This window comes from Dryobates pubescens, chromosome Z (assembly GCF_014839835.1).
Source record: "Dryobates pubescens isolate bDryPub1 chromosome Z, bDryPub1.pri, whole genome shotgun sequence".
Classification (NCBI taxonomy): domain Eukaryota; kingdom Metazoa; phylum Chordata; class Aves; order Piciformes; family Picidae; genus Dryobates; species Dryobates pubescens.
In genome coordinates, this window is record NC_071657.1 from 69,093,333 (window position 1) to 69,108,265 (window position 14,933).

A 14,933-nucleotide genomic window follows, 5' to 3' on the forward strand; every position below is an offset into this window, starting at 1 on the left:
CCCTCGTGCAGCTTGAGACTGTGTTCTCTTGTTCTGGTGCTGGCTGCCTGGAAGAAGAGACCAACCCCCACCTGGCTACAACTTCCCTTCAGGTAGTTGTAGAGAGCAATAAGGTCTCCCCTGAGCCTCCTCTTCTCCAGGCTAAGCAACCCCAGCTCCCTCAGCCTCTCCTTGTAGGGCTTGTACTCCAAACCCCTCCCCAGCTTTGTTGCCCTTCCCTGGACATGTTCCAGCAACTCAACATCTTTCCTAAACTGAGGAGCCCAGAAGTGGACACAGGACTCAAGGTGTGGCCTAACCAGTGCTGAGTGCAGGGGCACAATGACTTCCCTGCTCCTGCTGGCCACACTGTTCCTGATACAGGCCAGGATGCCATTGGCCCTCCTGGCTGCCTGAGCACACTGCAGGCTGATGTTCAGCCTACCATCAACCAGTACCCCCAGGTCCCTCACTGCCTGGCTGCTCTCCAGCCACTCTGACCCCAGCCTGAAACCTCTTAAATACCATCTTTTGAAAACAGGTAAAGTTCTTTCTGCCTCTATCCTTGGTACTAGAAGAATCACACCTGGTTGTTCTTTTTTAGCTCACATGATAAGCAATATTATCCCAGAAACAACTTTGCATAACTGTGTGACTCAATCTATAAAAGTAATAGTTAATACACACCCAGGCACTGGTCTGTAACAACATTCTATATTATTCCTGATACAATAAGGTTGTGCAGTCAAAACACCCAATTGCTTAAACAATTAGTTTTCTTAAAGTTTAAACCAGCTGGAATAAATCCCTGTAAACTTCTACAAGATTCATTTGCTCTGAATTTACACTGTAATGTAGGTTGCCTCTTAAGTGTTTTTATATACTAAAACATTAAACTTCTTCCTATAGTATTCTGCCCACAAGGAGCGTGTGCAGAAGTACGATGTGGAGAGTGCCTCTTCAGTGCTGGCAAGAGATCCATCACTTCTCAGCAAATGCAGCCTGGCTGGAAACCACTTGTTAATATGTCTCTTTGACAGCCAACCAATTGTTTTAAAAATTGAGAGCTCTTCATTTTATAATGGTCAAAATATTTATTATGTAAAGAAAAAAAAAATAAAGAAGGCATTATCTCCTTTCAGTAGGGGATTTGCTCCTGTCTACAGCCTCCAAAGAAAAGCCAGAGAGGCAGCACTTCCACAGGTTAATTCTGAGGATAAGTTAGATGATATGCAGCAGAAGTTAGTTTCATGTAAACCAGCTGGCACTATTTGCTTAACCTGTACCTGACTCTTTAGAGAAAAAAAGAAGTACTGATTTTCTTATTCTGTGCATTCAAGTGTCTGCATATTTAATCTGCTCTCCTGCGTCAATGCAGAGCACTCATCTTTTTCAGTGCAAGGGTCCATCACTCTAAAAGGTATCCTGTTATATATTGCCCTGCAAGACTCTATAAATGCTGGGAATTTTTTTTGAGTGATACAATCTGACACCACTCACAAACCACAACAATTAAATACCATAGCTCTTTTTCCCTTGCATCTCAAGAATTTTTGTGTATTCAGTGTCCATTCAAACTTGCTTTCAACAGGCATGAACTGTTAATTCCAAACTGTGCACCCCTGAAGATTACCTGGATATCTAGTGCTTTTAAGTTTTTGATCAGTTAGATATGTCTGAGGGCTTTGACAGTCATGCATTAAAAATTTGTGGGGAAGGAGGAAAATGAAATTGAGGCCAATGAGCCCTTCTTGGAGCTCCTTCTCTAAGCATCCTGTTATTATTCCACTCAAACCCCCAAAGTGTCTTAATGAAAACCAAGAGGACTTGATGACTAGCAGTGGCATAAGAACAACAGAATAACTCAAGACATTATTTTGGAGCAGAAATGGTCCCCATGGCAGCTGCCTTATGCTAGCAGTACAGGGGAGAAAGTGATGACATGTAGGTTAAACCAGAAATTGTCCCAGTATGGCAGAAGGCGGTGGGGGGGAGGGGAAATCTAATTGCCCAAGCACAAAAGTTAATCTGAAATTCAGAAGCTTCTAGTTTTCTATGCTACCTTTCCAAAGAAGTCATCCAACATGCTGCTAAGTTGGTTTGGTTATAAAATTAAGAGCACTGTGTGCACCACAGGTATTTTATTATTCTTTTATGTTAATGTGAATTCCTCATGCTGCTTCTGAAGATGACCAAACAGCCCAAGAGCTTGCAGTGGCAAGAAAAAAAGCCACCTACATAGCACAGAATAAATCCTAGAAAACAAGACTGCAAAGCCTTTTCCTACAGCCTTATTTTCCTGCAGCTGTCAAAATCTTGCTGCTATTTATTAATTCCTACTTTGTAAAATACTTAAAATCCTAGAATGAAATTTAAGATTTTTCACTGTAATTTTAAAGCCATGCACTTGACTTTAAAAGTTCATCTAAAATACTGGAGAAATGAAGCCCAGTGCCTATAAGAATAAACCTAATTAGTAGAGAGTCTCTACACAATGCTTTTGCCAGGTTTCCAGATATGGTTTGTCTTCCCATGGATCAGAACTGGAGCCAGAAATCATCTCAGAAAGTACTCAAAGTCAGCTTATTTATTCATGAGTTTTGGGCCCAGTCCTGTTCACTATCTTTATTGATGATGTGGACAAGGGTATTGAGTCCATCATCAGTAAGTTTGCAGCTGACACCAAGCTGGGGGCAGGTATTGATCTGTTAGAGGGTAGGAGAACTCTGCAGAGGGACCTTGACAGGCTGCATAGACAGGCAGAGTCCACAGGCAGGAGATTTAACACATCTAAGTGCTGGGTTCTACACATTGGCCAAAACAATCCCATGCAGTGCTACAGGCTGGGGTCAGAGTGGCTGGAGAGCAGCCCGGCAGAGAGGGAGCTGAAGGTACTGGTTGATAGTAGGCTGAACATGAGCTTGGTTGCATGGTTTAGTTGATTAGGTGGTGTTGGATGATGGGTTGGATGTGATGATCTTGAAGGCCTCTTCCAACCTGGTTTATTCTAGTTTGTTATTCTATTCTATTCCACTTTTTTTTTTCTTTTTTTGTTTTGGAAAAATGTGGATAAGCTTGAGTGAGATTTGAGTGTCTTAAGAAAAAGGGAGGCTTCTTTTTCAGCTGTTATTAACAAGAGAAATATAGTACTGATTTGTGTTTGTATCCTGGGTGCTTAGTGAGGAGGAAGTTCTGAAAATTATTTTTGTGAATGCCAATGAGATACAAAGTGACTAAATGATTCTGAGGGCTCTGTGGAAATGATGCAATACAAGGCAAAAATAGAACTGAGAAATCAAAGTGCAGTCATCATAGGTGCTGAATAGACAGCCTGCTAGATGCTGTCTCTGTAATAAAAATCCAAATAAAATCATAAAATAGGAAAAAAAGTAATCCTAGGGCCAGAAACTAAGTTTAAAATTGCCCACTATGGAGCCAGAGATTATTTGGACGTTAAAAGTATTTGTCGTTCTGGTGACTTCATTTGTAGTTAAGTGTTAAAGGCAGATGTAAGTGATATTGTTCTCAGTAATCTGTGCAAAACTGCAGTAAAAGGGGATTGCTTATTTTACAGTAGTACTTGGTGATGGAATGAAAGTAGGGAAGGGGTTGAGCAGGGGGAGGGTTTGGGGCATTGTGAGAAATACTTCAGTACTATGTTCATAGTACTTAAGCTAACATTTCAAATTATTACAGTGGTAAGTGGCTTAATAAAATGTTAACTTCACAGCACCTTAATATCCTGAATTATATGTTTAAATCAGTCAAATTCACATGAAGATTAATTAGGTGTTGTGCAAAATCACCTTTCTTCTGAAGTGTGTGGGAGCACACCTCTACTGCATGTTTATGTACACACATACTCGAGGAAGTAAAAACACTCAGTTGGCTCATGTAGCACAATGACCATCTCCAAATAAAATAGCTTCATTTTTATTTGATGATTTGCATATTGTGAAGTTATGCATGTCACCATACCAAACTGGCAGGGCATGTACCAGAGAGTATCATGAGATGGTAGTTGTACTGGGTCCAACCTGCTAGGTTTTGGCACTGGTAGTCACTTACTCTTCACAATCATAAGATCCTCGTAAAAGGATAATTATCTTACTTGTGTTTCTGTAAGTAATAGAATTAGAAACATATGCAGAGAAAGACTGAGAGGAAGCAAGCTATACTGGGATTCTCTTTAGAGGTTTTGATTGGCTTTAAATACTGTTGTGGCCTGCTCTTGGATTTGAAAATGTAATATGCTAAACCCATGAGTCAGTTTTCCTTCAGTCATTGTGACTTGTGTGTAACTATCCTTTTACAACCCTACTCAGCGGCTTGCTAGTAATAACCTATCTCAGAAGTGATCTTGTGATATGACTAGTGCAATTGAACAGCATATATGGAAAAGGGAATGTTCTTTTCTTCAAGGTAGAAAGCACATTGACTGAGTAAAGAGGGCTGCAGGAGAAGAGGGGAAAAAACCCCAGGCATTGCCAAGAAGTTTCTGAGATGAAAACTGCAATTTCACGGTTTGAGATAGAATTTAAATATTGGAGGTTGCATAATTCTGAAACACTGCTAAAAGACTTGTTTGAGACATGAGGGAATGTCTCTGCTTGTGTGCATTTATATGCATGTAGAGCAGAGGAGAAGCCCACCTACATGGAGGCCAGTAAGTTCAAGCACAATTGTGCAAAAGGATCAGGGGAGAAATATTTCTTTTCATGTCATGTTTAAGCATGGTAGTACTATTATGTTCCTGTGTAATTAGGAGAAATAATTGTTGTTTTGTTACTACCTGAAGGAACTAACTTCAGTATCTGGTCACATCATACTCCACTCTATCTCTGCGTGCTAATATTTGTTACTTTCAGGTTTTATTAGCCTTAAAAAAACCAAAATGACAACAAAAGAAATCCACATTTTAAAAATCCAGATACAAATTAGATAGTTGAATTAAACAAAAAAAAAAATCATATCTGCCTTTGCTGGAATCTTTTTTGTGAAATGACTGATGTGAATTTCCAGGGTACCTCTCAAGGGAAGAGCTGCCTTGCACTCTTTCTCAATGTGGAAGAATTGCATGACAAGAAATACCCACTTGTCCAACTATTCTTTTTTCACACAGTTCCTGTATTTGACACAGGATGCTGAGACTTGCATTGGAACTAGATTAGCAATGGCTCAGAAAAATCCTCTGCTGTCCCTACAGTCTAACCTTCCCCTGATGCCCATACAGTAAATGCACTCTGTTGTCTTGGGAAATGCATGCATTCAGTGAGACTTGGACAAACTGGAGAGCTAGGCAAAGAGAACCTAATGAGGTTCAACAAGGATAAGTGCAGAGTCCTGCACCTGGGTAGGAATAATATACTGCACCAGTACAGGTAGGGAGGTAATCTGTGGGAGAGCAGCTCTGTGGAATAGTTATCCATAGGACAGCAATGGGCCATTTAGAAAGTATATTACTCATTTTGGAACTTGAAATAGCATTTGCATCCTGGGGTGCATTTAGAGGATCGTGTCCAGCAGATTGAAAGAGTTTCTCCTCTCCTACTCTGCCCTAGTGAGACCTCACCTGGAATACCATATCATTTTGGGGCTGTCCAGTTTGGGAGGGACAGGGATCTACTTGAGAGAGTCCAACAGAGAGCTGCAAGGATGGTTAAGGGACTAGAGCACTGCCTTTTCAGGAAAAACTGAGAGACCTAGGGGTGTTTAGTCTGGAGAATGGAATGGAATGGAATGGAATGGAATGGAATGGAATGGAATGGAATGGAATGGAATGGAATGGAATGGAATGGAATGGAATGGAATGGAATGGAATGGAATGGACCGGACCAGGTTGGAAGAGACCTTCAAGACTGAGACGGGACTTAATAAATGTTTATAAATATCCTGAGGGCTGGGTGTCAAGATGGAAGGGACAGGCTCTTCTCAGTTGCACCCTGTGACAGAACAATGGGCAGTGAATGTAAACTACAGCACAGGAAGTTCCACCTCAACATGAGGAAGAACTTTTTTACTTTAAGGGTCACAGAGCACTGGAAGAGGCTCCCCAGAGAGATTGTGGAATTGTTTTCTCTAGAGACTTTCAGACCCGTCTGGATGCATTCCTGTGCAACATGCACTAGATTCTGTGGTCCTGCTCTGGCAGGGGTTTTTGATTTGATGATCTCCAGAGGTCCCTTCCAACCCATAACATCCTGTGATCCAAGCCCTTGTTTAATGGTACATGTGTAGTTCCTTCTGGACCTTTCATTCTTTCAGAGTACCCTTATATCTTCACCATGCCCTGCTGTTGCTTTTGCTCCCTAAGCAGTAGCTTGTTCTGTGAACTGAATGTTCACCCTTGTGGTAGTTTTAGGCTGATGTCTGTGAAAATGTTCCACAGATTGAGTAGAAAAATGGTAGAATGTAAATGAATTACCATTGGATTGTGCTAAAGCCACCACAGGCTGTAAAATGGAAACTAATGAAACAGTCTAAATAATCCCATTGGTCTAATAACTAACATAAAGTTAGTTATGTAAGCTAACTTTTTTTGGCTTTTTTGCTCTTGCAGACACTAGCTGGTGCTTTTGCTTAGCTGCTGCTTACCTTGGCTGTGTTTTTGTTGTGGCTAAGTACTAACAAGCTACTCTCTGCTCTTCTCTTTCTCTTTTGCCCTGTATAGAGTGGGGGAATGGAGCAGGGAGGGGGAAGTTGGTGGTAACACCCTGGTTTTGTCCAGGGGGTTCTTGTGTTGTTCATAAATTGTAAATACATGGAAATATTGTGTATTTTGTATATATTAATTGCATTTCATATTTCTAGATTTTACTGTGCTTGTAAATATAACTTCATTTGCTTTCAGCTGAGCTAGTCTGGCAATTTTGGGGGAGGGAGTGTTTCCAACCCACCAGAACCCTGGGGTTGTCTGCTCTGTTTGGGGCAGCAACTGGTCTCATATCATGATTTTTTTCAGCATTACCTGGCATTTATTTGATTTTAATAAACTGATCTGGTTTGTATCCCAATGCAGAATGGGTGCAGCAGACAACATTTACAAAGGTCGAAGTACTTTTATGGAAGAACTGACAGACACTGCTGAGATAATAAGAAAAGCAACTTCCAGATCACTAGTGATTTTGGATGAATTAGGAAGAGGAACTAGCACACATGATGGAATCGCTATTGCTTATGCTACACTTGAGCATTTTATTAAAGATGTAAGTGTTCAGTCTAACTCATCCTTGTGAGTACTCTTTCAGCCTCTTCTAAGGTAGGCCGACTTTGACATGGGGTGTTTTTCCTTGTAGAAATGTGGCATGCCTGAACTCAGAGCAAAGGGATGTGGATAAAGAATACAAATCCTATGTTGATTATGTGTATGTTTCATCATTTTAGGTGGGGTCACTGACACTGTTTGTCACTCACTATCCTTCTGTTTGTGAGCTACAGAAGGTATATCCAGAAAAAGTTGGTAATTACCACATGGCTTTCTTGGTGAATGAGGAGGAAAGTGCTGAACCAAAAGGTACGGTATTAATTTGCCTGACTTCCTGGCACTGTAGATAATAGGGAGAAATTGTAAAATTGTGTTATTTAAACCTCAACATAAAAAAGACACATCCAAATATACTAGTTATGAGTCTATGCACACATTCTGAGGTGCCTGGAAACTTAACAGCTGTGGGGCACTTGGTGCCATGGTTTAGTTGTTTAGGTGGGTTGGATTGGTTGATAGGTTGGACGCGATGATCTTGAAGGTCTCTTCCAACCTGTTCTGTTCTGTTCTGTTCTGTTTCTCTTTAATTTAACAATGCCTGAGCTATGTCACATAAAAGATTCACCCAGCCCAGTATCCAACTTTTGACAGTAGCCAGATACAAAGGATTAGGGAGGAGGACGGATTAGGGATCAAACATATGGCAACTCTCTCTAAAAGATCTCACTGTCTGCAAACATTTGCTATATAGGGAATAACAAATTCTCTTTGCTTCAAGAGATAGATTTAGTGTCTTCAATGGATTTCTTTTCAACAAGGTTGTCTGGTTTCCCTGAATATCCATGTGTTCCTTTTGCATCTTCATCCTACTGTGTCAAAGGAGCACCAAAATGTAACACTACTTTGTGTGAAGAACCACCACCTCTTGTTTGTTTTGAAACATGTAGCTTCAATTTATGATTTCAGTTCCTGAATCAAAAGAGGCAGAGGAATAATCTCTGTTTGCTCTTTCTATACCGTGCATAACTTTCTATATTGCTTATTCAGTCTCACAATAGGCAGGAAGAATGTGTGGTCTCAAGGAAACCTTTTTTTTAAAAAATTATTTCTTCAATGGAATAAGTCATGCAAGAAGCATGAGTGATAATGAATCACAGAATGTTAGGGGCTGGACAGGACCTCAAAAGATCATCCAGTCCAACGCCCATGGCAGAGCAGGATCACCTATACCAGATCACACAGAAACACATCCAAGCAGGTCTTGAATATCTCCAGAGAAGGAGACTCCACAGCCCCCCATGGCAGCCTGTTCCAGTGTTCTGTCACCCTCACAGGGAAATTTTTTTTCCTCATGTTTACATGGAACTTCCTATGCCTCAACTTCCACTCATTGCCCTTTGTCCTGTCATTGGGCATCACCAAGAAGAGCCTGGCTCCATCCTCTTGGCACTCACCCTTTACATATTTATAAGCATTAATGAGATCTGTGCTATTTCAGTCTTTGGTCTACCACATTTTATTAACATAGTAAAGTTTTTTATTTTGGCTTTTTTTTTTAGGATCTGAAGATGAAGAGAATCCTGAATTTATCACTTTTCTTTATCAAATAACAAAAGGAGTTTCTGCAAGGAGTTATGGGCTAAATGTTGCCAAACTGGCAGATATTCCTGAGGAAATCTTGAAGAAGGCAGCTCACAAATCAAAGGAGATGGAGACAATGGTGAATATGAAAAGGTCAGACAATTGTGGTTTGGGATTCCCTGTCCTCCTCCCCTCCAGTAATAATTCAGCTGTGAATGGAAGAGCATTTCGCACAACGTGCATTAAAAAGAGCTGTAAGAGCTGCTTCAGGTATCCTTCTGGCCTTCAGGGAAAATACAGGGAGACAAAACTTGGAAAAAATATTTAGGAAGTCATAGAATCAGTCAGAGTTGGAAAGGACCACAAGGATCATCTAGTTCCAACCCCCCTGCCATGGGCAAGGACACCCCACACTAGATCAGGCTGGCCAGAACCTCATCCAGCCTGCTCTTAAACACCTCCAGGGACGGGGCCCCAATCACCTCCCTGGACAACCCATTCCAGGGCTTCACCACTCTTGTGAAGAACTTCCTTCTTGCATCCAGCCTGAATCTCCCCACCGCCAGCTTCATTCCATTCCCCCTAGTCCTATCACTACCTGATAGCCTGAGAAATCCCTCCCCAGCCTTCTTATAGGCCCCCTTCAGATACTGGAAGGCCACAATGAGGTCACTTCAGAGCCTTCTCTTCTCCAGACTGAACAGCCCCAATTCCTTCAGTTTGTCCTCATAGGAGAGGTGCTCCAGCCCTCTGATCATCCTTGTGGCCCTTATTGTGCTATCCACATCAACCAGAGCTTTAGATTTTATGGGTTACTACTATGTCAGTGGTTAATTGGTGCTCTCTGGAAACAGACTGGAGAAAAAATAACTGCACATTGAGGTAACATTAGGAATACACTATTTTTAATTTTCTGACAGCAAGTGCTAGCAAATTTATTTTTTCAGGAATATATTTTTGCTGTTTTCAGTAAGATTAATTTGAAATACAGTCATCTTCTAATACCCACTTCTTGCCATTAATAATGAAAATAGAAATAAGTTCCATTTAGAAAGTATATTACTCATTTTGGAACTTGAAATAGCATTTGCATCCTGTAGTATAGAGGAGAACACAGATATTCTGGCAACTGAAAAATATTTACAATAATTTTGAAATTTTTTACTGGAAATGTAGGGATTTAAATATTTTTCTGGTAACACATTTTAATTAGGGGCATCTGTAGCTTGTATGTTAGACTGGTATGAAAATTTCCATGTGTATCAGCTTCTTCAGTTTAATTAGAATAGAACAGAATAGGATTAACCAGGTTGGAAAAGACCTTCGAGATCATCAAGTCCAGCCTATCACCCAACACCATCTAATCAACTAAACCTTGGCACCAAGTGCCTCATCCAGTCCCCTCTTAAACACCTCCAGTGATGGTGACTCCACCACCTCCCTGGGCAGCCCATTCCAATGGCCTATCTCTCTTTCTGGGAAGAATTTCTTCCTTGCATCCAGCCTAAACCTCCCCTGGCACAGCTTGAGTCTCTGTCCTCTTGTTCTGGTGCTGGTTGCCTGGGAGAAGAGACCAGCCCCCACCTGGCTACAACCTCCTCTGCACCCTTTCCCAAAGGAGTAAAGAAAATGCTCTGCACCAGATTGGAAAGAATTAGAAGTTGGAATGGAAGTAATATTCATAACCACATACCATACAACAGTACACAAACATACAAAATACAGAAATCCATAGTCCACCTCAGCCACAGTTCTCAAAAACCCTCACCTCCTTAGGCCAAAGCTTTCCACGTCCTCCCTCCAAACCAGGCCAAAAACTCAGGCCTCAAATGCATCCCGCCCCCAGCACCTCTCAACCACCTCCACCCACCTACTGTACCAAACCTGATTGATACAGCTGAAAATTCTGCTTGCCACCAGCACCCTATAAACCTGAGATCAGGGAGCCTGTGTCAGGAGAGGAGCAGAGAGAGGAGAAAGGGCTGGACAGCTTGTGCTGTTCCCTTATAAAGGGAAGATACAGGCATTCTGGGAATGAAATTACAAAAGATTACACTTTCTGGTGTGCATCTTCTGGACTTTCTAGTCCTCCTGGAAGACTTCTCTGTAGTTCTTAAAGGCATCCAGCCTTGAACCATAACAATCAGGTAGCATCATCTTTACAGAACCTGTACCATTATGCACACAGTCTAGATATAAATGTGTTCTATATTCATGTTCCTTCACACTGAATATTTTGTTGTTATTATTTTCAGTGGCAGTCCCATCAGCAAAATTCAAATAGCTGTTTAGGAATATAATAAAATCAAGGCCTTTGTTGTCTGATGGCCACAACTAATCCTGACAGAATAATTTCATCTGAGGAAAGTATTAATTATTTGTAGGCACAAGCAGTCGATTTGAAACTTATTGGTGCTTAGTACTTGACACCAGTTTTTCTTCCCCTTTAAGAAAACAAAAGCATTCTGATAATATATATGATACATGACAGTTTATAGGGAAAAATAAATGTAGCTTATGCTAGATGGAAATAATAGCCCATAATTGCCAAAAGTAAACCAACAAATTGCTAGCTCAACTCTGTCATTACAGGATATGTAGGCTTCTAAAATCAAGAAAACAATAGTGTTCAGAAAGGTGAAAGTATGAGCTAGAAAGCCAGAGTTACTATGTAATACAATTTAGATGTCAAATAATACAGTATGTCCTCCTTTGTTCTATGAAAACCATGCTAGCATATTCCTTGGACGGGGCACAAATGCAGTTCTAGCATGTCTCCACTCCTAAAAAGAGAGTTAATTGCATACAAAAGCCATAAGCAATAAAAAAGATATTCAATGATGTAGTTACAATTGATTTACAGTGCCTGCAGAGGAGCAGAGTGAGGACTGGCAGGGCAGTCTTATTTATGGGATTTAATTGTGTCCCATTATCAACTCTAGAATATGTAAGCTGCCATCTGTATTTTAGCTTTGGGTATTCTTAAAATGGAGGAGAATTTGTACTTGACCTGAAGCTGTGATAAGTCCTTTTTCCCCAACTTAGCACTAAGGGTGGAAGCCCCTGTGCCCTAACACTGCGCTGCACACTGCTGCCACCTGAGCTGCTCTAGTACATGAACCTGGGAGGATCAGCTGGAGCAGGCTTCCCAAGACCACCTGCAGGCTGCTACTGGTAGGGGTGCTCCCTGCCCTCTTCCCTGTGTTGCCAGGGCTAATTTTCACATGGCTGCAAAAGAGGCCAGGGATCTGACCTAGTTGAAATATCATTATTTATCCAGCTAATACCGTGCAAGTTCAATTTCCTGGTGTTACATGTGAACAGACCTGAAGAAGGAAAGAGTGAGGAAGGAGAATAGGAGGAGGCACTTGTTTTTTGGAGTGGTTGGTAGAGGATAGATAATTTTGATACTGCAGCTCCACTTGCCAGAGCAGCCTCTAAAATTTCACAGTATCACCAAGGTTGGAAGAGAACTCAAAGATCATCAAGTCCAACCTGTCACCACAGACCTCATGACTAGACCATGGCACTAAGTGCCACATGCAGTCCCCTCTTGAACACCTCCAGGGATGGTGACTCCACCACCTCCCTGGGCAGCACATTCCAATGACGAATGACTCACTCGGTGAAGAACTTTCTCCTCACCTTGAGCCTAAACTTCCCCTGGCACAGCTTGAGACTGTGTTCCCTTGTTCTGGTGCTGGTTGCTAGAGAGAAGAGACCAACCCCTTCCTGGCTACAACCACCTTCCAGGTAGTTTTAGAGAGCAATGAGGTCACCCCTGAGCCTCCTCTTCTCCAGGCTAAACAATCCCAGCTCCCTCAGCCTCTCCTCATAGGGCTTGTGCCAATTTGGCACTTTTTCCTCCCCTTTTAATGAGACAGTGCTATCTGGGGGATCAGGGACAAAAGACATCCACCACACGTCCATTGCTAATTCACTGGATTAGGCTTTTATCAGGTTCTTCCTTCAGGTTATTACTGTAGATTTCTTGTGTGCACTTTGGAAGAAATTTCATGCATCTCTCTGAACCCAGAGATCATCAGAATAAAAAAAAAAAATTGAAAAAAACAACTGTTTCTTAGTGCATAAGTTACTGTATTCTGTAATTATTAATTTTCCTAGTTTTCTTATTGTATATCCTTGTAGAAATAGTTTCTTTTGTATATTTCTGTCTCTTTTTTTTCACCTGTTTCCTTGACATAATCAAAATATCAGAGTACTTTTCTATGCTTTCATCTTCTTGCTCTCTACAGCTACCTGAAGGTGGTTGTAGCCAGGAAGGGGTCAGTCTCTTCTCTCTAGCAACCAGCACCAGAACAAGGGGACACAGTCTCAAGCTGCACCAGGGGAAATTTAGGCTCAAGGTGAGGAGAAAGTTCTTCACTGAGAGAGTCATTCATCATTGGAATGTGCTGCCCAGGGAGGTGGTGGAATCACCGTCCCTGGAGGTGTTCAAGAGGAGATTGGACGTGGCACTTAGTACCATGGTCTAGTCATGAGGTCTGTGGAGACAGGTTGGACTCAATGATCTTTGAGGTCTCTTCCAACCTTGGTAAAATCTGTTTAACTTATCTGTTCTTCCCCAAGGAGACATGAACAAATTTTTAAATGGGTATATTTATGGTAGGAAATAGAAATTATTAGCTCTTGAGGGTCAAACTCAGACCTCCTCCTAGCAGTGCTGTGCTGTCAGAATACCCACAGGCCATCTGCCTTGCCTTTTTTATTAATCACTTTTTGATATTATTTAAGAAAATCCAATGTAGAATTCCATCCAGTCTTGACATTTTTGTCACCAGGAATGTGTGTTACCCACTTTGAATACTGTGTTACTATTTGTCACAGCTCTTATGAGTACTTCTTAAATTTAAATAAATAAATTATGAGGGATCACAGTATCACAGTATCACTAAGGTTGGAAGACACCTCAATGATCATCGAGTCCAACCTGTCACCACAGACCTCATGACCAGACCATGGCACCAAGTGCCACATCCAATCTCCTCTTGAACACCTCCAGGGACGGCGACTCCACCACCTCCCTGGGCAGCACATTCCAATGACGAATGACTCGCTCGGTGAAGAACTTTCTCCTCATCTCGAGCCTAAACTTCCCCTGGTACAGCTTAAGACTGTGTCCTCTCATTCTGGTGAAAGGATATGTGTACCATTCATTCTGAAAATGTATTGTGATATCTTTGTGATCCTACAAGTGCAAATTTGTAGGAAGTCAGTGCTAAAAATGAAATGGTGCAAACTACAATATGTTTTCCTTTGATTTACTCAGTGTTTTATTTTGCCTTGTCAGTGCTTCTGTAAGTTGGTTGTGTGGAACTGGAATACATATATTGGAAAATGTTAATGGATTGTTTAAAGACCACATAACCCCTGAGATAAGCAAACTGCTATTTTTGACTATGCATAAAATTTTGCAGATGACTGTAGAGCTTTCAAGGTTTGGTGTGCTTAATTTAAAAATCTGTCTGCATTTTGACTGAGGTTTGGTTGTGTTTTTTTCCTTCCCCTCTAACAGAAAAAAGCTAAAGTCCTTTGCTGAAGTATGGAAGATAAACGATTCTCAGGAGCTACAAAAATGGAAGAGTATGTGTGAGCCTGAAGATGAAAGAAAGGACAGTTTTTAATCCTGAAATTATGCTTAAACATAGGAAGTATTGGGGATACAAAATATAGGTCTGGAAACTAATGGATTCTATCAAGGTGTACTTCTAGGAGTGTTAAGTTGACTTTTCTGCTTTTTGAGAGATAAGAGATGCTGCATTGTGATAAGATACCCTACATTCAATTCCTGACCGTATGCAATTTTCTCCCCCCACATTCCTTCCCTGAAGTGTTTTCTACCCTTTAAGTGCAGTGTTTACTGGCATTGGATTTAGTTTCTAATGTCTTTAGAAAACATGGAAAATTATGTTGGTAAATTATAAGGTAACTCTTTTATAAATAAAATAATGTCTTTTACCTTTATAGTACTTCAGTTTCTAAGGACATATTCCTCTGCATTGGGAAAATGTAGCTGAGTCTTGACTATGCTATACTGATGTGCAATTGGTTAAGAATGAATACCACAAAAACACTTGTTGTTTTGTTCTAGTGTTAATGCATTTAAAATACACTGGTTTTGTAGAACACTCCTTAAATTTTGTGTGCA

General features: G+C 41.0%; 1 protein-coding gene across 1 annotated transcript in view; it reads left to right on the forward strand.

The window, feature by feature from the left end:
- The window catches only part of MSH3 (mutS homolog 3), a 150,150-nt gene extending 135,525 nt beyond the window's left edge, over nucleotides 1–14,625 (forward strand). Inside the window, exons 21-24 of the mRNA XM_054178687.1 lie at nucleotides 6,998–7,184; nucleotides 7,363–7,492; nucleotides 8,743–8,917; nucleotides 14,301–14,625. Of these exons, the coding sequence (XP_054034662.1) occupies nucleotides 6,998–7,184; nucleotides 7,363–7,492; nucleotides 8,743–8,917; nucleotides 14,301–14,409 (601 nt within the window). The 3' untranslated portion in view covers nucleotides 14,410–14,625. The remainder of the gene's footprint in view (nucleotides 1–6,997; nucleotides 7,185–7,362; nucleotides 7,493–8,742; nucleotides 8,918–14,300) is intronic.
- The last annotated feature ends 308 nt before the right edge of the window (nucleotides 14,626–14,933 follow it).